The sequence below is a fragment of the Echinops telfairi genome, unplaced genomic scaffold (genome assembly GCF_000313985.2).
Source record: "Echinops telfairi isolate 266 unplaced genomic scaffold, ASM31398v2 ScPeMD7_7458;HRSCAF=8496, whole genome shotgun sequence".
Taxonomy (NCBI): Eukaryota; Metazoa; Chordata; class Mammalia; order Afrosoricida; family Tenrecidae; genus Echinops; species Echinops telfairi.
Genome location: NW_022111358.1, coordinates 51,136,613 through 51,161,694, shown reverse-complemented (window position 1 = coordinate 51,161,694; position 25,082 = coordinate 51,136,613). Strand labels below are relative to the sequence as shown.

The 25,082-nt window shown below is 55.8% G+C and overlaps 1 protein-coding gene across 1 annotated transcript; it reads left to right on the top strand.

Annotated features, from left to right (window-relative positions):
- The first annotated feature begins 3,358 nt into the window (after nucleotides 1–3,358).
- On the top strand, nucleotides 3,359–23,710 carry RAB40B (RAB40B, member RAS oncogene family). The gene is made up of 6 exons (XM_004709087.2): nucleotides 3,359–3,532; nucleotides 20,676–20,736; nucleotides 21,417–21,477; nucleotides 22,025–22,102; nucleotides 22,251–22,473; nucleotides 22,782–23,710. The coding sequence occupies exons 1-6, from the start codon at nucleotides 3,364–3,366 to the stop codon at nucleotides 23,048–23,050; spliced, it is 861 nt and encodes a 286-aa protein (XP_004709144.1). The 5' UTR covers nucleotides 3,359–3,363; the 3' UTR covers nucleotides 23,051–23,710.
- The last annotated feature ends 1,372 nt before the right edge of the window (nucleotides 23,711–25,082 follow it).

The following is a 25,082-nucleotide window of genomic DNA, read 5'->3' as shown; positions in this document are numbered from 1 at the left end:
CCCATCTGCATCAGCCCAGGGATGAATCCTACGCTGAATCCTGAGGGCAAACCTGCCTCTTCTTCCCAATCTTTTCACTGACTCGCACCCCACCTAGTCCTCCCACGGCCCATCGGCTGCTCTGCTTCAATCATTTGTTGCAGTGGCCGCAAAGCACTCACAGACAAGACTCGTGGTTATAGGAAAGTAGCAGGTTGAAATTTTGGATCAGGAAACACTCATGAAACAGGTGGTCAGGCAAGCAGCTTCTCAGCCATGCCCACAAACAGGCCTCTCCCTGGCCCTGGCCCTGACCCCTTCAAGACTTGGGATTCTTAGGGAGTCTGGCAAACATTCTAATATTCTGATGCTCCACTGATAAGTACCCAGAGGCACCTAATTTCACCAGCAAGCCTCCTGCCTGAAGTCGCTCAGCTTTCCTGGGACAGGGGTCCCCTGATCCTCCTGCTGCGGCTGCTCGCCATCTCTGGATGCCTGTGCTGTGCAGTGTTGCAGTTCTTGTCTCAAGGTCTGAGAGGTTCCCAGCACAGGGACCCCAGGCGCAAAGGACTCATTCCTCTCCAGGCCCTTCGTCTTGGTGATTGTCAGGCCCTTGGTCCATCTCTGGGGTGTGTGAAAATGAAAACCGGAAAGAGCGTGAACAGGGACAAATTCTCTACACTCATATTGTAAGGCGTCTGAGAGGCCGACACCCTCATGGAGGGAGAAGTTCACACTCCTGAGTCGGAGATGCATCCCAGTCACATTCTCCTAAGTAAAAGTTATTCCCAACGATGTCCCCCCCAACCCATAATAATGCCATTTTTAAGGTGCTGCTTTAAAGCACATGGTTGCTACTATACTTCTGAAGGTTATCTGCCATCAAAAGCAATCAGACCATCTAACCCAGCAGTTCTCAACCTGTGGGTCCCGGCCCCTTTGAGGGTCAAACGACCCTTTCACCGGGTTGCCTGATTCATAACAGTAGCAAAATGACAGTGATGAAGTAGCAACAAAATTAATTTTTTGGTTGGGGGGGGTCACCACAACATGAGGAACTGTATTAAAGGTCACGGCATTAGGAAGGTTGAGAACCACTGATCTAACCCTAAGTAGGGCCCACTCACTCCCTTCTGATAAGGATCATAGATTGTTCCCCTGGAGAAGAGCTCAGGGACACTCAAAAGACCAAGGTTAGGCTGCCATCTTAACTCTAGAACCCTCCCATCTTGTTATATGGGTACCTTCCTGCCACATGTATGCCTCTACTACCTCCCCTGCCTATTGCATGTACACCTCTAGCTCGTCCTCTTCCCATTAAGTATGTGTGTGAGGTGGCTTGCGTGCCTGAGATTATATAAGCTTGTGAGTGAACACATTCTCCCCTCACTCTGGTTCCGGTTGCCATGGGAGAGTGGAGCACTTGCATGTCTTGTCTGTCATTTCTTTAATTTACCCCTCAATGACACAACCACTTCCAAGGACCCATTGGGCTGTGGAGGCTGGTCCCCCACACTGGGAATGGCTCATTCTGAGCCGTGGTCCAACCTCCACAAGGCTGCCTTGCACGTCATGTGCACTATTAGCAAGCTACCCAATCCCATCAGGGGCCACAAGTAACCCATTTGCATAGTCTCAGTCATTTGGGGGGACTTACAAGGCCATGTCAGGGTACTTCATTGCTTCTCCGGGACCTTGGGAGACAGACATGGAAATTTGCTCTCAAAAGCCCACCATCATCTTGGAAAACCTGCAGAGCAATCCTACTCTAAACCACCGGGAGTTAGCCTGGACGGCAAGTCACAACAGCGCAGCATCCAGTGGACGAACGCACCAGTGTTTCTTTAGCTATCTGCTGACTGGGATGCATCTTGGCCTCTCCCTACACCCGGAAATTGTAAATAAACTAATGTGGAAAGTGATGGGCAGGTTTGGTGTTCACCAGCGTCAATCCTCCCAAGAGACACTAACTCGGCTTTCACATTAGCCGCCATGATGGGGAGACCCTCCACTCCCTTCCAAAGTGCCACATGACCTCAGCAGGGCATGCTACCCTTACAGGCAGAAACGGGGTCTAAACGAAGCTGTCAGTGAGCTGTGGAGACAACCTGAAGATCCAACGTTGGAGGAATGGCCTGCCCCTGGGCTGGGGGCACAGTAGCATAACATTTTACAGCCCCTAGTGCAAAAGTCAATTAAAAAGTGATTAAAGTGGCACAGTCCAGAGGGATTGGGAGGGAAGGAGGCACTGAAATGGGAAATGCCTGAGGAAGTGGGATCCCTGATGTCAGGGGCAGAAATCAACAACATTACACAAAAGGTGTGCTATGTGTTGAATGGAAAACTGATCTGCTCTGTAAACCTTTTTTAAAGTTTTTTTTTTAATTTAAAGCGATGCTTGCAAATAATGTAAGCAATACGCACTAGCGTTTACATACTCAGTGGTATAGTACTTCACAGTGTATGTCAACGACGAGCTCTGCTGTGCGGTGGTAGCATGAGAAAAAAAAAAGACGCGAGGTCAAAGTAGGCCACTGCTCTCCATTCCAGGTTGGGGTGGACCCCCAGGTGTAGAGCGCGTCTGGGGGTCTCCTCTCGTGAGGACGGACATGCAGGCTAGGGCAGAGACCACAGTGGGTTAGGAAGGGAAGCAGCGTTAGAGGGACCCCCTGGGCTCTCGTGGGGACCACAACGCACCTGCCACGCACCAGCCTCCGTGCCCACCGCCCATTCTCTCTTCTGAGTACCCTCCTCTACCTAAGAGCCCACACCGCCCAATGGCTGGGCGTGTCCACACCTGAACCTCCTGGCTCCGGTCACGGAGAAGCCGCGGCGGGAGGGGCCCTCGCCCCCGCCCCCGCCTGCCCGGCTCCGCCTCCCCTCCCGGACCAGAAAACTCTGGGGCTACTGGCCCCACGCCGGAGGGTAAACATCCGGCCCCGCCTCCTACCCCGCCTCAAGCCATAATAAAGCCTCCCCGTTGGCTGCAGGGGTAGCGTTCCCGCCCCCATTTTATTGGATACGCCTCCACCCCACCCACCCATCTCTTCCTGGGACCTCGCCTCCAGTTCACCATTGGTTAGAAGACAGCACTTCCCGCCCACTATCTGTCAAGGGACCCGCCCATTCTGCCCCTTCCCCTGCGCTTCATTGGCTGCGGCGGCAGCCTCCTCCGCTGAAGGGAGGGTCGACGTCTGCTCGTGGGCGGGATCAGACTAAGATGGAGGGACAGACCGGCCAATCGCCGCACGCAGCCGCCCTAGCAACTGGCGCTCCCCAATGGCGGGGTGGGGCGGGGCCCCGGGCTGTCAGCGCGGCGGGGGTGGCGCGGGCGCGGACGCGGAGCCTGGTCCCGCTGGTGCGGCCGCTCCGCGTGGGCCGGGCATGGCGCGGGGCGCGGAGCGCGGCACCATGAACGCGCTGGCCAGCCCGGTGCGGGCCTACGACTTCCTGCTCAAGTTCCTGCTGGTGGGCGACAGCGACGTGGGCAAGGGCGAGATCCTGGCGAGCCTGCAGGACGGCGCTGCAGAGTCCCCGTACGGCCACCCGGCAGGTGAGCGCGCGGGGGCGCGGGGCCTGAGCCACTGCGGGGCTGGGGCCGGGGGCGCGAGCGGGACGCGCGGGGATGGGACCAGACACGTTGGCGGGGGCAAGGGACGCCGGTCGGGGTGGAGGGGCGAGCGCCTGGCAGCGTGAGACTGAGTGTGCAGGGGACTCGGCGCGGGTCAGCGACGTGGAGCTGGGACTGGGGACGACGGGGCGGGGGAGTGGGGGTGGGTGGTGGTGGTGGGAAGGGCTAGAGGCGCAGGGCCCGGGTCGAGGACCCAGGGTCTGGGGCACAGGACAGGGGTCGGAGGGCGCAGGGCTGGGAGTGAAGGGTTGGGACTCGTGAGCGAAGGGCTGGGGGCGCAGGGCCGGGGGCTCCGGGAGCAGGGCCTGGGGGTGAGGGGCTAGAATTGGGGCGCAGACCCAGCGCAAGGATCTGGAACTCCAGGCGAAGGGCGAGGGGCGCAGGGCCGAGGGCGAGGGGCGCAGGACAGGGGACACCGGACGCAGGGTTGGGGTGAAGGGTTGGTGGCCCAGGGCCAAGGGCGAGGTGCTAAGCCCCGGGGCTCAGGGAGCTCCGGGAGCAGAGTCTGTGGGTGAGGGGCTTGGAATTGGGGAGCAGGCCCGGTGCAAGGAAGGGCTGGGGCGCAGCGCTGGGGCCACCAGGTGGAGAGCGCTGGGCCGGGCTCCTGTCGTCCAGCGATGTGAGGCCAGCGGACAGGCCCCTGGGTGGGAGTTCGTCCTGGGGCTGTGCGCGGCAGTTTGGTGAGTGATCGTGGGCCGTGGATGCTGGGGCGGGGGCAGGGACCGGGCAGGAGAGCTGGCGGCATCCAGGACCCCGGCTGGGGGCAGAACCAAAGTGGTGGTTGGAACGTCTGGAGCGGAGCATCCAGAGCCAGGCACCCAGATGGTGGGGGCGGGGGAGCGAGGACGCGGGTAGATGAGTCGCTGGCCTCTCCTGGTGGGCAGGCCTGTAAGGGAAAGGACCAGACGGCCTGACACTGCGGCCTGGATGGTCGGAGAAACCTCGTTGGAAGGTGCCGAGCTTAGCTGCTGAGGGGCTCTGTTCACAGGAGCAGCAGCAGCAGCAGCGCAGGGGTGAGGGTGGGGGTGGGGGTGCTGCAGCCCCGCAGGGATGCCCTGAAGTTTGAGACTGGAGAGGGCCTGAGGGGGCTTGGTTATGCTGGCCCCTCGAAGGAGAGGTAAGGGCTGCTGGGAGGAAGGACCCAGAAACCTGAGCTGGAGAATGGAGAGGGGGCCAATGGCAAGGCCAGGTCGCTGGCGCCAGCATGTGCAGCTGAGGCAGGACAGCGTGTGCTCTCCTTTTCGAACGTGTCAGCCCAGAGCCTGCTGCTGCCTGTCTGAACCCCAGGCTTGCCATCGGTGTCCTTGGTCCCCTCAGAGAGGAGCCTGCGTTGTAGGCACAGAGAGACAAGCCAGCTGGGTGGATGGGGGATGGGGTGGTGTGGACAAGCCCACAGGGGAAGCCCCTACTCTCTGGTCGGATTTTCTAAGGAGAGTTTGCATGAACTGGATGAGCTTAGCCTGAACAGTGAAGTAGGAGGCAGCATGGGGCACCCCATGGAGTGCAGAGAGCCAGGGGAGAGAGGGAGGGCTCCGAGGTCCTCTCCTGAGAGTTGTCAACCTGAAGTCCCTGGGCAGGCCCTGTCTTGAGGAGCCATCCTGACACAATAGGGGAGGACTTGGCCTAAAAGTCACCCTCGTGGACTCAATGGTTAAGTGCGCTCCCACGCCAGAGAGGTTGGTGATTTGAATCCACTCCTGAGCACATCAGAAGCTAGGCTTGGCAACCAGTGCCAAGAAGGCCCAGGTCTAGCCTGCCCCCTGGGTCACCCCGAGGCCAAGCCCGAAACAACAGGCTACAAGGATACTCATGTGAAACATTTATTTGGGGATCCCTGGTGGCACAGTGGGTACATGTTGGGCAGCTAACTGCATGGTCTGCAGTTCAAAACCACCACCAACTGCTCCTTGGGAGAAAGATGAGGCTTTCTACTCCTGTAAAATTTTACAATCCTGGAAGCCTTCAGAGGCAGTTCTACCCTGTGCTATAGGGTCTCTGTAAGTTTGGCTTTGGTTTGGGGAAACATTTTGTTTTCTATTTGGCTTTAGGACCAACATCATGAACGGCCTCTCGGGAGCTTTCAATTTACTGAAAATTGCTTTCTTTAGCACTAAGGGGAGAGACGATGAAAACTAGGAAGATGTGAACTCCACATTATAATTGTGAAAAAGTGGCATTAGAAACAAGACTTGCTTGTGCTGGTTCACGGAGGGCAGGCACACCTCCATACCTCCTTCTCCCCCACCTGCCACTGCCTGAGTGGGCAGCCAGTTGTTGCCTTTGTAGCTGAACTTCCCATCCTCACATCATCCTCAGTGCTAATTCAGCATTTGAAAGGGCTCAGCACCCACAGCCAGCTCCTTTGCATCTGGGAGTGTGTCTTGCAGTGTGCCTTAATTAGCTCAGTTTTCTCTTCAGTTGTGTGTGGGGAGGCTCACAGTACTGGGTTTCCGGAACTGCCTAGTATTTGAGGATGCCTGGGAATGGCCTTTCCCTTCAGATGCTACATGGGCTGGGTATCATATTCTTGGGTGATTTGTTCTTTCCCTAGCACTTTGTAATTCCTACCACACAGCTTTGGCATTGGATTTTGCTGTCATGAAGTCAACATCGGCCCAGTGTTTTCCCTCATTGAGTGATTTGCCTTTTCTTCCTGAGTTTCCAAAGAATTCTTTCTTTTAGACCTACAATTCATTAGCTTAACCCAGTTGTGTCTCAGGTGAATATTGTGTGTCTAACGTCCTATCTCTAATAACATATACAAATATGTAGTCTGAATATCATATATATCTTGCAAATTCAACTTTCTTTGGGCGCACAGTTTATTGATCGTAATTACAATAGTCAGCTGTCCAACCTTACCCTTGATCAATCAATGCAAGTTTTGCGTATAAAGGTTGCAGGGACATTTACTTTGTTGCACCCTGAAAGTATCTTCTGTTACATTTGTTAGTGTTTCTACTGCAGAGACACCAGTTGTGTTAGTTTCCATTGTTGATGCTGTAACAAATGACCACAGAGTTTGTGACTAGAAAGGACACATGTAATATTTTAACTTACAGCTCTGGGGTCAGAAAGGCCAACGTGGCCACACTGTTGCATTCTTTTCCAGAATGTGGGGGGGGGGGTGTCTGTTTTCCTGCCATTTTCGGATTCTAGAGGGCCTTCCTGCCACACTCCACATGCCCTGGCTCAGGCCCCTTTCCATGTTCAAAGCTAGCTGTGACCAGCTATGCCATTCAAATCGTTTTCATGTGGCATCACTCTGCCACTCACTCTTCTGCCCCCAGCTCCCACCTTTAAGGACATAGGACCCATCCTGGTAATTGAGGATAATCTCTCTATTATAAGGTCAGCCTCTTGACCAAAGAAAAGGAGACCTGTTGCCAAGTTAAGTTAACCCTGACTTTTAGTGACTGCAGGGCAGAGGAGAATTGCCCATAGGGTTTCCAAGGCTGTAACGAGGATGGAAACAGACTTCCACATCCTTCTTCCATGAAGTGGCTGGTGGCTTCTAATCACAACCCCTCCCCCCCCACACACACACCCTTCAGTTAACCATCAAATGCTTACCACTGCACCATCAGGCTGCTGGTTAGCTGACTGAATACCGAACCTATGGCCATTGAGGCCATCTGACTCCTGGTGCCCCTACCAGTAACCTGAATCCCACCTACATCCTTTCTTCTCCTTTGCTATGTACTCAACATATTCATAGGTTTTAGGGGTTAGGACATGGGTGTCTTGGGGCGGCCGAGATTCTACTTACTGTACCAATTACTTTGTCGCCTAAGTCCATTCACTACCCTGCAATTGCTTTTCTTTTCTTTTTCTCATCTGTATTTTTGGGATGATCTCAAGCCTTTTTCTATGTGTCAGTAATTTTGATTTTAGAAAATTGTTCACAGCTATCTTTGAACGACTTGTTTTACTGTGATTTAGGTGGGGAGCTCTGTTTTTAGCATATTAATTCATTCAGTAATGATGTTGCTTTGGTCTTCCATTTGTTCCTGCATTTTCCAATTTTCCTTTCATAAAAAGATTTCATTTCTAGAATAATTTATTTCATCTTTTAAGAATCTCTTTGAGTTTTATTTTACCGACTTTATGTTCAGATTCAGTTTTCCTCGCCTGGAGCAATCAGGAAGAATTTCCTCTGCTCTTTGTTCTGGGTCTTTTCCCTTTTAGAATGTGAATACAGACATACAAAGGAGCATCACACGTTTGTGGCAACATTTCATTATCTCTTAGTTCCATTTCCCAACAAGCTCTCTGGAGCCCCCCCCTCCCATGGTGTCAATTCTGAGTCAGTGATCCTATGGGACAGAGTACAACTGCCCCCTGGGGTTTCCAAGTTTTTGTAAGTCATTAAGGAAGTAGACTTTTTCACCTTTGTCCGGTGGAGCAGCTGGTGGGTTTGAACTGCTGACCTTTTGGTGACCACCCCAATGTTTAACCCATTGTGTTACCAGGCTCCTCGGTATATGTGCGTGCCTATTCCCCTATGTGCATAAAGGGGGGCCTGATGGCACTGCTTGCTAATGTAAAAGCTGGTGGTTTGGACCTGCCAGTGCCCCCTGGGAGAAACTGTGGCTCGTGGCCTGTGTGCTGAGGAGGAGCAGCCTTGGGAAGCCTGTCTTGGGGCTTGGAATCGCAGTGGGGGAGGTGGGCGCACAGAGGGGTGAACATATTGAACAGGTGGCACAGCTCGGTGGATTCCCACAAGCCTAGCACACCCACATAACCAGCGCCCAGAATAAGAAATAGAACACCCTCCCCCATTCCTCATGCTCCCTCAGTCGCCACCCCCACCCCAGGTGTCTGTGATCCTGCTTCCGGCCAGCATGGGGCGCTTGCCTGTTCCATGCCTGTGCGGGTGGGGTGCGCAGGGCCTTGGTGGAGAGCTCCTCTTGCCCCCACCACGTGCTCCAGACTCCTGTGTTACCAGTGTCTTTGAGTTGTTTCCCTGTGGGAAGGCCCTGATTCATGGACCCACCCTGTTGGTGACGGGCATCCGGGTGGCTCTCTCAGTTCCAGTTCTCTCGAATGTGTGTTTGGTACTTGGGGAGGCGTTTATGTTGGAGTAGACCTAAGTGTGGAGCTGCTGAGTACTAAGCGTGCAGATCCGTCTTGGAGAAGTACGGCCAGAGTGCTCCTTGGAGGCAAGGATGGCAAAACCTCATCTCATGTCCTTCTGACATGTCAGCAGAGACCAGTCCCTGGAAAAGGACATCATGCTTGGCAAAGTAGAGGGGCCTGTGAAAGAGAGGAGGGCCGGCAATCAGATGGATGGACACAGTGGCTGCAGCAGCGGGCTCAAGCTCAAGAACAGTTGTGAGGGTGGACCAGGACCAGGGCGCTTCCTTCTGCTGTGCAGCAGGCCACTGGGGTCAGAACCGACGGGCGGCACCTAGCAGCAGCAAGTGTCCACAGCTATGTACATGCGTGTGTCCCAGCTGTTTCCCAAAGTGTCGCCAGCCGTCTGCCGCCCCCACAGAGTGTTTGAGTCCAGCCTCCTGTACCCTCACCAAGAGGTGGCGCGTTCCTCCCCTCCCCTCAGGACAGGCGGTTCCACTTGACCTCCCTCTGGGGACTGGTGGGATGGGGCGCCTTTGTTTGCATGTGTTGAGATCCCTCTTTCCTGAGATGTCCACAGAGTTGCGGTCCACCTTTGCTTCTGTTGGGTGTCTGTTTCGTCTTGATTGGTCGGAGGAGTGTCTGTCGTGTATTTAATGTGTTCTGGATCTGAGTCCTGAGTCCTGTGAGCAGCCCCTCCCATCTCACCCTACCTTCACGGTGGCCTTGGGTGAACAGAGCCTTTCGAGTCTTGTGGATAAATCGTTGCACGCTCACGCCATTGTCTTCAAAGTGCTTGCTAGTGCTCACGTAACCTTTGACCCGGAGAGCTGCTTCCACCCGGAAGAGGCAAGAAGTCGGAACCCTTCCCTACCTTGGTCAGCGTCTGGGGAGCAGGCACTCTGTGTCCGCGGACTGACCCCGCATCTTTTGCTGGTGGGCTTTGCCCTGCGCCCTGTCTCTGTGTCACCCCTGCGTGGACAGCAGAACCCAGCATGAGTGGCCCCTTTGCAGTCTGGGCCTCCACTGGGTCTCCACACCTGGCCAATTTGTTTTCCTCTTTGCCTGCAGGTGCAGGGCTGGGGTCTTGGGTCTGAGTTTTGCCGCATGAGGGAGATTTGGGCAAACTCAGGACTGGACTGCCTGTCCTGCCAGGCGACTGTCTCCCCAAGGACCCTGGGTGAGCGGGTGTGTATATGGCATGCATCCCCTCTAGCCTCCTGTCCCCCGCGCCTCTGCATTTCCTGGGAATCAGGGTGATGTCGGAATCTTGGCACCTGGCTCCTCCCCTGGCCTCTGTCAGGTGATGTCCCGGTCTGAAGTTGTGACTTGGTCCTTCTCTGATCGCTGCCACCCCTACAGTTTGTTCGTTTCATCAGGGACTGGGGGGGGTGGGGGGTGGAGATTAAATCGACACTGAGTGCTACAGTGTCTCCACTCCCAGTTTTCCCTACACAAGAGACTTGCTGTCACACTGTGTTCTTTTTCTTCTTCTTTTTTTCTCAGAGTCAACTTAATGGCAATGGTGTTCTTTTTGTTTTGTTTAGTTGAGAATTTTTTTATGTTTTCTTTTTTCTTCAAGAGAACATTTATGAAGTCTTCCCAGCACAGGGACAAGATAGCTACAGAGGCATATACCGTATATACTTGAGTATAAGCCTACTCAAATATCAGTTGAGACCTCTAATTTTACCCCAAAACTGCATTAAAAATCTGCTGAAAAGCTCGGCTTATACCCGAGTACGTATATACAGTAATCCTTGTGAGGAGGACCGTTAGCCTGAGGGCACGATGGGGTCGACGTTGGCTGCAGAGTGGAGCTTGAGGAAGGACTTGGGAGGCTGAGGAACCCTGTCATAAATACGTGGTTGGGCAGAACGTGCCTCAGTTACTGGTGGGGCCCCTGGAACAGGATGAGGGCCACGTACATTATGTCAGGCGGTGGAGCTGACCGTAATGGCCCTGGGCTTCCCGGGGACACCCACTGTGCTCTCTTACTACTCTCCCCGCTCAGCAGGATGGCCTCTCTGCTTCATGTTTGTTAAGGGCTGGTTGCACCAGCCACCGAAAGGCATCATCCTGTGAGCCGGCATACATTACTGGGCTCAGAGCAGGCGAGTGAGGAGGCCCAGGACACCACCCCAGCTGTCCTCTAACTTTTCAGATGGGATTCTGAAGGGCCAGTGGGGCGGGGGCAGCGTCTCCAGGGAGGAGAAGCACCAAGCGTTCTCTCCTGGTCACAGCGGACGTCGAAGCCTCCTTTGCCCGGGGCTGTGAGTTAGGCATTGGCTGGGTGAGACCCACCTGTCGCCCCATGGGACTCTGGAACCCTCTACAGGAAACAATCCTGGCAGTTGGCTTGGTCTCCGGCTTATCTGCACACTGGAGAATCCGGTGAAAGCAGCCAGGTGCAAGGACAGGGTCACTCTGCTCACCGAGGGGTTTCAGAAAGTTCAGGGAATTGTATTGCACTCTGCAGATCCTGCTTTCTGGCCAGTGGAAGGTTTGTTTCCGTGCCTTTTCCCAGCAGTTCCTGCTCCCTTCCTCTCTCTGCGTTCCATGTGGATCATCCTCATGGCATCTCGAACTTTTCCCACCCTGCTCTGCACAGTTGCTGGATTACGGCATAGTGCAGACTTTCCACTTAGGGGCGCTGGGAAACCTAACGTCACTCCTGTATCTGCGTTCCAGTGGGCTCCCTGAGGTTGGCCTGGATCAGAATAGGCAAAGCTGTCAGGACCCAGTTTAGTATGGCGACCAGGTGCCGGGAGCAGGTGTTGAAGGGAGGCTGAGTGGCTGTTGAGGGAGACAAACGTGGTGGGGGGGGTGTGGACGGGGTGCAGAGGCAGATGCAATTTATGCCGAGGAACTGTGCACTGAAAGTGGTTTTTAAAAGTGGCAAACATAAAATAATTATAAATTATCAAGGGTTCATGAGAGAGGGAGGGGGGAAATGAGCTGATATCAAGGGCTCTAAATAGAAAGAAAATGTTTTAAGAATGATGATGGCAACAAATGTACAAATGTGCTTGCCACAATGGATGGATGGATGGATTGTGATAAAAGTTGCAAGAGCACCCAGTAAAGTGATTTTTAAAAAAAAGTGGCAAGTGTCTTGCACATACTTCAGCAGCACAGGACAAGTCTCCCCCACAGCTGGGCTTCTATGCATCCATCGCCTTGGACGAGGGGTCCTAGTGGCGTCCGGGGTTATGCGATGGATGGGCTACTAACCCCAAAGTCAGCCGCTCCTCGGGAGAGAGGCGCGCCTGTCTGCCCCTGTGAAGACTTTGTCTTGGCAGTTCTCATCCTCCCCATCAGTTGCTGAGTGGGAATCAGCTCGAGGGCACAAGCCCCATCCCGCCCTGCGTCTCAGAGTCCCTCGGCCACCCTGCCAGCTCACCCTTGCATGCAGGGGTCGCCGGGAGCTGATGACTTGACATCCGTTTTCAGCACAGCAGAGCCTTAATCAGCTGCACCTCCAGGAATCTGCCTGGCTGACTTACTTACTCCATTGACATGCTGTCTCATTCCCGGGCCGTCCCTGGGCCCAGCTCTGACATGACAGGCAGCATGACTGGAGGCCGGCTAGCTAGAGGGACGGGGACTCGGAAACCAGTCATGGGCCCGCTGACCAGGGAGGGTCACTGTCCACCTCCTGCCCACAAACTCATCTCCAGGGAGACATATCCATGGGCTGTTAGAGACAGACTCCAGGGTTTCCTCAGCTGAAATTGAACAGCCTTGGTCACATTGTCCAACTTCTTGTGTGCGCATCCATTCCAACCCACAGTGACCCTCCAGGACAGCAGAGACGTGCCCACGGGCTTCCATGGCTGTCCCCTCCAGGGGAAGAAGACTTGGTGGTGTGGCAGTGAGAGCACCTGGCAGCTCAAGGGCAGCAGACACTCCTTGGAGAGAAAGGTGGTAGTCTGATAGCCTATGTCCACAAAGGCTGCCAGCTTAGAGACCCCATGGGCAGCGCCTCCCGGTTAGTCATACCAACTGGACAGTTTTGCAACTGCCTGTCTTTGTAGTGGGGAGCCCTGAGGCTGCTGTGTCTTTCTCATGGGGAGCCCTGAGGCCGCTGGTGAACTGAGGCTTTCCCTCTCCTCTCCCAGCAAGTGATTCCTTCCTCCCACCCCCACCCTCCCACCCCCCACCCCAGATGTGACTCAGCCCATTTGCTCATGAGGTGAATCCACCAGTGTGTGTTATTTATACCGTGGCTCGTGATGGGGCTGGGGTTGTGTTTTATTTAGAATAATGGCAAAAGCGGGCCTGCAGAGCAGAATCGTAAGTACGCACACCAACCTCAAGCTGACACCAGTGGGTAAGCCCTGGGTGCCCAGGGCTGACAGGAGAGCTTCATGGTGGGGTGGACAGAGGTGTGCCCAACGTGCCACTCTCCCTGAGATGGACGAGGAGAGGAGCATAGCTGTCCAGCGTGGAGGGCTGAGCTCCAGGAGCTGGTGGACGCAGCGTGTGGCTCTCGGTGTCAGCCTGGGTTGACATCTGAGGGACTCAACGCCAGCCCTCAGACCACCTGTCCATGGTCAGTGCCCCTCTCCCAGGAGCGCTGATGGTGGTGCTTGCCAGGGGACATGGCTTTGGACAGTACCACAAACCAGCGTCATTAAACACAGCATGCATTCCCTCACAGTAGTAACAGTGTCCCCAGCTTTTGGTGGCAGGCGGCCACACTCGGTGTCCCTGGACTTGTAATTGATTCCTGTGTCCTGCCCCGCACACGGGCAGTGCCTGTGTCCAGAACCTCCTCTTCTCAGGAAGACCACTGATGACCCTGATGATGTGGTGGGGTAAGCATCAGGCTGCTGACCACAAGGTCGGCACTGCAGACCCCCAGCCACCCCCCAGAGCTGGACAGCCATCTCAGAAACCCTAAGGATCAGTCAGCCGCCCCACGAGGTCACTTTGAGTTAACTTGATGGTAGTGGGAAATGTTGTTTGTAGACCTGGGGCAAGGTGGAGCAGTTTGTCTGAGGTGGTGGGGGAGCCACGTGGAGATGCCCTCAGGATCTGGTGCCAGCCAGCAGCAAGGTGGCCTGGGCTGTGCGGTAGTACCTTGGGCAGGCCTACTCAAGGGCAGTGGCCTTTTCCTCTCAGCCACATTGGCTGAGCAGGCCCATCAGCTCCAGGAGCCACTCTGAGCTCTGTGCTGGAAGGTATGGGGCCACTGCACGGTGGCAGATGACCCTGTGGAGTGGACCCCAGTGGTCACCAGGTCTGCTGTCCCAATCAGGGGCTGGAACCTGGCACTGCCCCTGGCAGAGTGCCGGCCTCGTCTGGCTGCCCTGCTGCATTTGCTTCCAGCAAGGGCTTTTCTCTTCCTCCTCAGAGGCTGAGCCTTAGCGTCTGCTGAGCCAAGAGCAGTCAGTGGGGCCTGGCTGGGCAGCACCCTGTGGGTCTGTGGGGACCTGGCGAGACAGGACCCATGGGTCAGTGGGGCCTGGCTGGGCACTCCGGGGGTCAGTGGGGCCTGGCTGGGCAGCACCCCGTGGGGTCAGTACAGACCCTGAGGGCTGGTCCATCTGGTGCAGTTACTCTGTGTGTGAACGTTCATGCTCTCAGCCACCCAGAGGCGCCTCAGAAGGAAAGCCTGCCATTGTCCCTCTGAGAGCTGCCCTGAGACCCCCGGGACACAGATGGCCGTAGCGGGCAGGGCTGGAGGAGTCAGAGTCCACACACACACACCCCTCTGGTGTTCTGAAAGATGGTGAGTGTATCTTTTGCCCAGTGCTCAGTCCAGAGGTGTGCAGACTGCTCACGTTGTAGCCGCACCGCTGCCCTGCTCCAAAATACCTCCTCCCCAGAAAGGAAGCCCCTGCCCATCAGTAGCCATGCCCACCCATTCGGTGGCCCCTGGCCTCCACCAGACAGCACTCTGACCCTTTAATTCCACCTGAGACCCTTTGTCCCCAGGTTCTCAGAGATGAGTGTGCTGTTGACTTCTGTTTGACAGGTATTTACATTGCCAGGGCCACCATCTCCCACTGAGGCTATTGTCTGCTGCCAGGGCCTCTGTCCCCCATCACAGCCATTGTCCCCCATCAGGGCCACCTTCACCCCTGTCAGGGCCACTGTCCGCGGTCAAGACACGCCCTTCTGCCTGCTCTCCCTGGGACAGAGAGAAGCAGGGGTGCAGGAATGAAAATAGATCACTGCAGTGTTTGTTCATCACGTGGAGCTAAAAGTGTCGAGAGAGGCTTAACATTTGACGTTTCCTTCTCTTAACTATTTTCTCCAGAGGTTAAAATTATCTCTCTTGTGCCCGTGCTGCTGTGACTCAGCCAGGACCCATCTCGCCCTGGGCGCGGCTGTGCCGGCTGTCTGTGTCTGACAGACAGGCAGACTTCTCAGATTGAAGGTGGCTCTGTGAAAGCAGCATGTTCTCTCAGACCCAGTGTGACCCCCAGGCCCTGTGGTCACCGGCCCACAGGAGTCCGACTGACCAGGGTCTGAGCGGGTTGGCTCCTATACTGTTTAACTTAGAAATCACGTCTTGATGGTTGGGGCCAGCACTTGGCGTGAGCACTTTCTCTCCAGAGTCACTGTGACCTCAGAGACTTGAAGTGGGCAGCAGGCGCTCTGGGCTGGGTGTCCAGACTTGGGGTGTGGTCACTGGGGGGGGCGGTCTGGATCTAAGTTGTGGGTCTGTGTGAGATTGACCTGAGCTAGGGACCCGGGGAGATGGGGGGGGGATGCAGAGTTCACCTAGGGTGGGGTCATTGTCCTCTTCAACTTCTGAGGGCAGCCCCCTAGGTCCACGATCTGCACCTGTCTCTCGGTGACCTGGGAAGGACTCTGTCCAGCAGGCCTGGTGTACAGAGGTCAGGGCTAGATCCACCATTGTCTTTTAAAGCTGGGCTGCTTTAGGGGAGTGGGTCCCTGATGGCAAAGTACTAATCTCAAGGTCAGCGGGGTGAAGCCATCAGCCGATCCTCAGGAGAAAGAGGAGGCTTTCTGCTCCCGTAGAGAGTGACCATCAGAGACTCACAGGGTGACCCCACCGTGGTATAGGGTCGCTATGAGCTGGAGTGGACGCCTCGGCTGTGAGTTTGGTTTGGCTTTAGGGGAGTGGTCATCTGACAGGGTCACCGAGTCGTTTGGCCTGCAGCGGGTCGTAGCCCAGGCCTCACTGTCAAGTCAGGGTCTCTGGCAAGGTTCTGGGTGTGGAGGCATTGTCCTCAGCTCTGGGAAAATGTTCCAATGTACCCTTTGTAGCTCTCCCTGTGCTCTGGTGAATGAGTGACAGACGTCAGTCCTCAGTCGCTCTTGTCATGATGCTTCTAGGGTTTTCTTTTAGGTAAAAGCAACCAGCTGCAAGTCACTTAGGCTGAGGAGCTGTGTTCCTTTGCTGCTGCAGAATCAGCAGGTGCAGGTCTGGCTGCATCCAGGTACTGAATTCTTCTGCTTTACATTGGGTCTTGGGGTCACTTTTCTCCCTCTGAGGAGCACTCGGGCTGGCCTGGCTCCATGCTATGATGTTGGAGTGGATGGACGGAGCGCCCGAGGTCATTCCTGGGTGGCCAGGCCATTGGCGGCACTGTGTTTGACACTTAGTGATTACCTGCTGATGGTCAGGGTGGTGTTAGGACCTTAGGAAGGCAGAGCAAGCCCAGGGGCAGAAAAGACGATCATGGACAAACTCATCAAGTGACCTTCCCCTTCTATGGGAACCTGGCGGGGTGCTGGGAGGGGTGCAAAGAGCGTGTGAGAACAGTCGTGAGAGCAGTCTGACGCCTCATCCTGAGTGCAGTGCAGCCGCCCTCCGGTGAAAATAAAAATACCGAGGACAATCAGGGAGAATGCTTCCGCATTCATTAGAACTGTTTCTAAGTGGATTGGCCCTGAGGAGAAATAAACATGCGAGGATGGATGCTTTCCAGATCCACTCAGCCAGCCCTGCCCAGGCAGCAAGTTAACCTCCCCAGGTAGGAAAATAGAGGGCTCCCCCTGGGAAGGGCGTGGGTCAGCCTGTACTTCACAACTAAACCCCAGAGTGTGGACACATGCCCCGCGGGTGCAGCCATGCCAGTGACGGTTCTGTCATCCACACACTCACTCGCACACAGCTCACTTGCTGACACACAGTGCCCAGCTGGACTCAGTACGCTGTCCTGGGCTGCAATCTTTAGGGAAGCAGGCTGCCTCGTTATTTTGTGGGGGAGCGGCTGAGGGGGTTGCACAGATAGTTGAGATCACACTGTGGGGGAGGGTGCACAGCACATAACAACTGCACCCCCCCAAAGAACCAAGCTCGCAGCAATGCTGACTCACAGCAACCCCCTGTGTTGGCCTCAGAGATGGGGGGCGGGAGTGCTTCGGGTGGTGGGCTGGCCCAGTCCATGTGGGAAGTGCCCTCTTGTGCTTATTTATTCCTAAGGGTTTTCCTGTTCATAAGGTCTGCCTCTTGACCTGAAAATGCCCCGTCCGTCCGTCCGTCCACTCTCAGGTGGTCACAGAGGAGGGAGAGCTGGGAAAGGTCCCTGCTGAGCCAGGCCCCCACCCCCACCCCCACCCCAGGCTCTGGGACAAAGCCCCATGCCTTGGGAAGCTGGCCAGCCAAGAGGGTCTTCTTTGTAACCCACGAAGGCCATCTCCCTGTTCTGGGGTATGCCCCTGGTGTGCCCCCCCACCACCATCAGTCATCAGTGTGGGGGACCAGCCTCCATAACTGAATGGGTCCTAGGGGGCGGTTGTGTAATTGAAGGGTAAATGAACGAAACAACAGACAAGACATAGAAGGCCTCACCTCTCAGCAGAGTGAGGTGGGTAATGAATTCTCCTAACAGGCTGATATAATCTCTGTCAGCCAGCCCCAGTAAGCACACATGTAACAAGAAGGGGAGGTCCCAGAGCCATACACATAACCTGAGGGAGACGAGCGAGGGGTGTACACGCAGTAGGAAGGGGAGACACTAGAGGCATACATGTGGCAGAAAGGTACACACGTAACAAGATGTGGGGGCGGGGGGCGGGGAATGGTTCTAGAGTTAGGATGGCAGCTTAACCTTGGCCATCTCTGAGCTGGCTTGACCTTAAGTGTCCCTGAGCTCTTCTCCAGGGGAACAATCTATGATCCTTATCAGAAGGGAGTGGGCCCTGCTCAGGGTGGGACAGACAATAGGGTCTACTGTAATTGCTTTCTTGGAAGACAGCGAGTGGCCTTCAAGGAGATAACCTTCAAGCCTATAGTGTAGTAACCATGTGCTTGCAAGGGGCGCTTTGAAACTGGCATTATTAGGGGGACTTTATGAAGGATAACTTTTACTTAGGAGAATGTGATTGAGATTCATCTCCAACCCAGGAGCATGAAGGCCTCCCTCCAGGAGCGCCTCGGTTCCCCAGACTCCTTAAACTACGAGCGTGGAGAATTTGTCCACACGCTCTTCCCGGTTGTTTCCCAGTCCCCTGACAACACCTGCAGGTTGGCGTGGGAGCCCTTCATCAAGCCGCTCCCTGGAGGGCAGCGCCATTTCCCTCCCGGGAGGGCGATGCCCCCCCACCCCCTGGCGAGAGATGAGCCCATACATGGGCCAGGGTCACCGAGAGTCAGGGGTGCCTAAGGGGCCGGTTCTGCCCTCATGGGTAGGTGGGGGGCTGCAGTGCTGTGGGAGTGGATTGACAGTGGTTCTGTTCTCAGGGCTGGCTGGGGTCTTCCTGAGGCTGCTCCACAAACCTTGGTCGCAGAGGGAAGGCAGAGCCAGGGCTGCCTGGACCACCTGTGCCACAGTCCCTGTTCCCTCTGCCCAGCGGTCTCCACCTCCTGCCCCCCCCCCCCACACACACCTCCCAACTCCTCCGCAGAGCGTTTCTCTTGTTTGCTTCCTGCCCTGCCCAGTGCACCATCTCACAGCTTCTTCAGAAAGAGGGCAGAGCAGCTCTGAGGCTTTCGATGGGCCTTTGGCACCAGGTTCCAGGCCGCACGCACATCCTCTCCTTCCCTGGTGACCGGCTCCCGCCGTTTTGCCGGCTGTTCCAGTCTGCGTGAGCCTGTTTTCCTGAATCTGCCAGACCAGCAGCAGTGCTCCTCAACCACCAGTGTCCGAACTTCCCCGTGAACTGTCACAGCACAGCACCCCACTGGAGTGTAGCCAGGATCCCTGGTGGTGCAGTGGTTACACACCGGGCTGCGAACCAAAAGGTCGGCCCTTCAGCACAACCTCCAGCTCCTCCGCAGAAGACAGGCAGGGCTCTCTCCTCCCGTAAACAGAGACAGTCTGACACTCACAGGGGCAGTTCTATCCTGCCCCAGAAGGTCGCTATGAGCCTGAATGGACTCGGGGGCAGGGAGTGGAGCTCTGGGTATCTCAGGAGAGAGAGGAGGCTTTCTGCTTCCAGAAAGATTGACCGCCTGGGAAACCCGCGGGGGCAATCTGTTGTGCCCGCAGGGTGGCTGTGAGTCAGACCTGACTGGATGGCCCAGAGCTCTGTCTCCTCCACAGCCGTCCCCACCCTCCTGAGCAGCCCTCTGTGCTGCGAGACCCCCTCTGGTCGGATGTTGGGCTTCTGCAGAAATTCTGCCTCCTTCTCCCCCTGCTTGTTTGACTAACCGTGACATCCTTTCCTCGACCTCTCCCGGCCCTCCCTCTGTCTGCCTGACTTTGAGGGGTTCCTAGAAGCCGTTTGGTGGCTCGCTTTTCATCAGACAGTCCTGTTCCTATTTGGGGAATGCAGCACGCCCACGCGCCTGCCCATTCAGCCGCAGAGCACCACAGGACAGAGACCCACATACTTGCTGGGATCTGGCACATGCCACCCCAAACTGGGCAGCGTGCTGCCCGGCCCACCCCTGCTCACTGTGTGCCCTCAGCACTCCTTTCGGGGGAGGGAGAGTGCATCCTGAGTGCAGGGCATTCAGGCGAGGCTTTTCTTTGGGGACCAAGGGTAAGTATTCTAGATCTTTCTAAGCAGCGTGAGGTCAATCATTTGGTGCCGGCCCCTTCCTGCCGGCTGTGTGCTGGGCTGTGCTGGGTCCTGCGGCAGAGGGTGTGTTCTGTCCGAAGGGCGGTCACCTTGGCACATGGGCCAGTCACCGCCTGGCCACATCCCAAGGATCCCTGGTGGTGCGGCTGTGAGACTGCTTCCCAGAAGGTGCTCAGGTTGGTCCTGACTGGGCTGAACCCCACCAGAGAATGGAGGGTCAGATTCCACATAGCCACCCTGACTGGGCTGGGTGAGGAAGCAGGTTGGACTCGCATGGCCCTGAGTGGCCTCAGTCTTTCAGGAGGGTGCCATTCGCCTGCTCTCCCAGGGATGCTTCTTGGGGTGCTGGGTCTCTGACCGACTGCCTGGGCAGTGCAGTCGACTGGTCCCAGCCCTGCAGGCCAGCCGTGGTGAGCTCCAATGGCTTCTCAGAGCAGCAACACTAGTTTCTGGTGGAAGGTGGGGTCCGGCTTTTTAAATCTCCTTTTTTTTTTTTTTTAATACTGCTGTGCTTTTTTCCCTTCAGAAGAAATACATGCCCACTGTGGGTAGGTGGGGTGGAGAAATTAAAACTAGAACAGAGAGAAAGGCCACAGAGGAGGGGGCACCACTGGGCCAGACGCCCCCTCACACTGGCTGCCTGCCACAATAGCACAGACTGCAGGTCCCGGGGGCAGAGAGCCACGCTTCTGGTCTCCTGCCTGGGTCATGAGGGCCACCCTGCCCTCTTGCTTTGTGGTTCCTTCCCCTCTGGGCAGCACTGGGGAGGCCAGAGGCTGCATGGGCTGGTTAAGGGACCTGCAAGTACAGGGGACCCCTGGCCTTCACCTCAGGGATGAAACCAGTCAGTGATGAGAGAAGGCTGTGGGTGAGGCTGGGCCTGTCTGTGGGCCAGGGGCTTGGCCTGGCAGGCAGGGATCCAAGCTGGCCCTGTGTGTCCCAAAGCCACACCGCAGAGGTTCCCTCCCTCCTCGACACGTTTGCACTGAGAGCAGCCGAGTGGACATGCTCTGCAGCCAGGCCATCGCTTCCTTCACAGGCATCGACTACAAGACCACAACCATCCTGCTGGACGGCCGGCGTGTAAAGCTGCAGCTCTGGTGAGCATGGGGTCTCCTGGAGGGCTCCGCCACTTGGGTCAAGTCACCAGCATCCTCCTTGGAGGGTCACCCTCACCACCTGAGCCACAGGGTCTAGCTGGGCCTTGAGGGTGGAATCATGGGGGCCTCCTGCATGTACACAGATTGCACATTCTCCCATTCTTACCTGCACAGGTGCACGGGTACGCACCGCCCTTCGGCACACATGCACACCAGGCTTGCCCATCAGCCTTTGTGAGGCCGCAGGCCGGCTTTTCCGCGTGCTGCGCTCACCGCCCCTTGACCCCAGATGTCCCGCAATTAGTGGACCCACTGAGATTCCTGCGGGCAGTCTTAGTGGGTCTGATGTGGAGGGGCTGCTCCCCACCTCGTCGGGGATGGTCGGAGCCCCCGCCCTGGCTCCCGAGTCCAAGTGGCCCTAGGCTAGGCCAGTTCCCAGTAAGGAAGACGAGCAGCAGGGCCTCGTTGCTCACCTGCAGCCAGCCCTGGACAAGCAGAGCGTGGCCCGGTGCAGATGCAGGGCGCCACCATCAACAGGCAGCTTCCCTGGGCATCTGTGGTCAAAGTCCACCCTCCACCTGCAGCCTCAACTTTAGGAGAGAAGGGCCCTAGGGGTCCATCCCAGCACCCAGGTCCCTGCAGATTATGGGAGAGCTTAATGAGCTTGTGTGTCTTTGCAGGGACACATCTGGGCAGGGGCGCTTCTGCACCATCTTCCGCTCCTACTCCCGGGGCGCGCAGGTAACATGCCAGGCCCTGTACCGTGGAGGTAGAGGTGACTTTGAATACATCTCATTTGAAGGGCTTAACTGGCGATTTCCACGGGGAGAGGGAGAGTGTTTGTGCACATCCGGGTTAGCGTTGGAGAGGGGGCTGGGCTGTGTTTGGTGGCATCAGCCTTCCTTAGCTTTGGGAGTAGGTGTGTGCATTTGCACATGCCTGTGTGTGTGTGCCTATGTTCATGCATTCTGGCGTGTGGGGAGTGGCTTTATGCAGCATGTGCCTATGCATGCATTTGTGTGGGATGTCTGCTTTGAGCATGTGTCAGCACGTGAGTGTGGGTGTGTGCACCCTTGGCCCCTGGAGGCAGCCTTTGTTGCCGTGCCCTGTACTCCATGTCCACAGAGTGGCGGGTGTGTGTGAAGGGTGAGTCTTAGCCCCCAGCCCGCCCATTAGCTTATGGGATCTTATGAGCATATTCATGGAGCAGTGAAACAGGCCCTTTGTGCTGAAGGGGTTGTTCCCGTTGGTCAGGCCCCTCCCTGTCTGTCACACCCTTTCCCCTCAGGGTGTGATCCTAGTCTACGACATCGCCAACCGCTGGTCTTTTGATGGCATCGATCGGTGGATTAAGGAGATTGATGAGGTAGGACCTGTTGACACTGTCTCCAGAGCCCCGTGGGACCCCTCAGTTAGCGGGTAACCCCGCAGCGGTCAGCCCCTTTGGGAGTGAGCCGTCAGGTGCCCGTCCCAGGGCTACAGAACCCACTCATCTGCCTCTCTTTTGCCCCCAGCACGCCCCTGGTGTCCCCAAAATCCTGGTGGGGAACCGGCTGCACTTGGCCTTCAAGCGGCAGGTGCCCACGGAGCAGGCTCGGGCCTACGCAGAGCGCCTGGGCGTGACTTTCTTCGAGGTCAGCCCCCTGTGCAATTTCAACATCACCGAGTCCTTCACGGAGCTGGCCAGGGTTGTGCTGCTGCGCCATGGGATGGACCGCCTCTGGAGGCCCAGCAAAGGTGCGCTTGCCGGGGGACAGGGGACAGGGACGGGTCACCAGCCCCAGGCTCCATTCCAAACCTGGAGGCAATGGTTGATTTCAGAGCCAGCTCACCCTCAAGGTTCGGGGGAGGGATGAGCTGACGTCTCAAGTTCGGGGGCAGTGGAATTCGCAGGGTGGGGGCAGGGACTGTCGGGAGTGTGGCCAGGCTCCAGACTCAGTCCACTCAACGCCTCACAGAGGGTTCCCGGGAGCGGAGAGAGAGCTGGGTGAGTGGCCACCGGCCGTGGGGAGCGCAGCAAGCTGACTGCCTTCTCCCGCCCCCAGTCCTCAGCCTGCAGGACCTGTGCTGCCGCGCCATCGTGTCCTGCACCCCTGTGCACCTGGTGGACAAGCTCCCACTCCCCGTCGCCTTAAGAAGCCACCTCAAGTCCTTCTCCATGGCCAACGGCCTCAATGCCAGGATGATGCATGGCCGCTCCTACTCCATCACAGCCAGCTCCGCGCACCGCAGGAGTCTGCGGAAGGCCAAGTCCAGCCGGCAGCCCCAGAGCCCACCCAGACACTGCACCAGGCCAAGCTGTAAGGTGTCCTAAGGGTTCGGAAGGGCCGGCTCTGGACTCTCTCCCGAAGCAGCCTGGTCCAGCCCAGGCAGGGGGCAGATCCGTGTCTGTTGCTGCTCCCACCTGGGCATGACACCCAAACACCCGCTTGTTGTGCATGAAGCTTCCGTTCTCGACGTGTGCCCGTTACCCAGGGGCCAGTGTCCCACCCCCTCCCGGGTACCCTGAAGGGTCTGGACGTTCCTTCTCTCACGATCGGATCGCGGTGAGCTTTTCCTGAACAGCACTGGTTTTGTAGACCAGAAGGAGATGAGGGCTTTCTGCAGCAGAGTTGGCAGAGACGCGTCGTCGGGGACCTTCCTGGGACCCGCCTTTTCGTGTCCGAGAGCTGGTTTCCCTGCATGCCGTAGGCGTGAACACGACGGATTTGATGAGTTTTTTGCTATGCTATTTACTACATTTTGGGATTAATAAGTGATTTATATGCTTATTTTTCTGTAAACCAACATCCTTTTGTACAAGACAGGTTCTTCAAGTCACGAAACTAAGGGAAGAAAATGCCAAAGATACCCAGCGTTGTGCCGAGTGCAGGCGCCCTCAGTGCCAGGGCTTGGCGGAACTGGCTGGCAGGGCATGACGTGAGCGCGGATATTTAAGAGAATGTTTCTGGGAAATAAAATGTTTGATTCTTTCTCTCGTGGTAAAGCTGTGTGCTGATTCTTTGGGATCGTGGGTGTTGTGAGAGAGAGCTGTGTGGCCACCGTGGCTGGGGGTGGCTCATAGGAACAACGCTACTCTGCCGGTTCTGGAGGCTGCAGCGGAAGTCTTCTCAAGGTGGCGTCTGTTGTCCTGAGGCCTTGAGGGAGAGGCTTCACCTCCCCCTGGCGATGCCAGTGACCCGTGGTGCTCCTTGGCTGGGGCCACATCTCTGCGATCTGCCTCTGCTCTCACCAGCCCTCTTCCCTGTGGGTCTCTCCTCCTTTGCCACGCCTGCCCTTCTCCAGGATGAGCAATCTTAGCAGGTAGCACTGTCAAAGACCCCACTTCCACACAAGATCACAGAGACGGGTACTCGGGGGTTAGAACCCCCAGCATGCCCTTTTGGGGGACACAGCGAACCCACCACTTGATCTCATCCACTCTGTCAGCTGTCTCAGGCCTGACAAGTTAGTTTAGTGCACAATGTTGACCCACCCACTGCCGACAAATCCATCCCTGTAAGACAGAGCAGACCTGCCCCCTAGGGCTTCCACAGCTGAAATCTCGACAGAAACAGGCTGCCACATCTTTCTCCTGTACAGCGACTTGTGAGTCCCAACCAATCACCTTTCACGTTGCAGCCAGGTATTTTAACCACTCAATTCTGCTCATACCCTGAGAGGACGGGGTATAACTGAGACTCAGTCTTTTTTTAATTGCAACAGTGGATCTATTCTGGCATTGTAAAGGGTATCCCACACTATCTCTGAGATAGGCTTTTAGCATATAAAAGTCTATTAAAAGTATTCAGTAAAATTTTAATATAGAGGGCTATGAAAAAGCAATTGGAAAAACAGAATTTAAATAAGAGGGAACATCTCATTCTTTTTTGAAGAGCCCTTAAGTAATTTCCCATTCAACTTAATAAAGTTGTACAATATGCTATTTATAGCATAAAAATCAAAACATGCCACTATATCAATCATGCATAATACTATCAGTATACTAATATGTTCAATTATCGTAGATGGACTACATTAGTCTAGTACTCTAAAATGTCATACTTATGATACGTAAACTATATCAACACACTATAGCTTTAGGCACATGTATTGATTTATGTGAAACAAAATATAGCACAATATTCAGCACGGTATAATTCATAGTTCATATTGTGTAAATTTTAACCGAGTAAGCTCTGTGCTTAACCTGTAGCACCACCAAGACTCCTGACAAGTATGGGCGAGCCTGAAAACCCACCGTCTCAGAGCCGATCCCTACTCCCACAGACCCTGTCTAGGGTTTGAAGAGTGTGAATCTTTATGGCTGGTGAGTTTTTAACCACTGACCTTGTTAGCAGTCCAGT

What these genes read in the sequence shown, in the direction of transcription:
- RAB40B (XM_004709087.2), top strand. Translation starts at nt 3,364, where the DNA reads ATGGCGCGGGGCGCGGAGCGCGGCACCATGAACGCGCTGGCCAGCCCG. An exon ending in CGTGTAAAGCTGCAGCTCTG is followed by an intron (nt 20,737 to 21,416) that starts GTGAGCATGGGG and finishes GTGTCTTTGCAG; the next exon opens with GGACACATCTGGGCAGGGGC. An exon ending in CCTCTGGAGGCCCAGCAAAG is followed by an intron (nt 22,474 to 22,781) that starts GTGCGCTTGCCG and finishes TCCCGCCCCCAG; the next exon opens with TCCTCAGCCTGCAGGACCTG.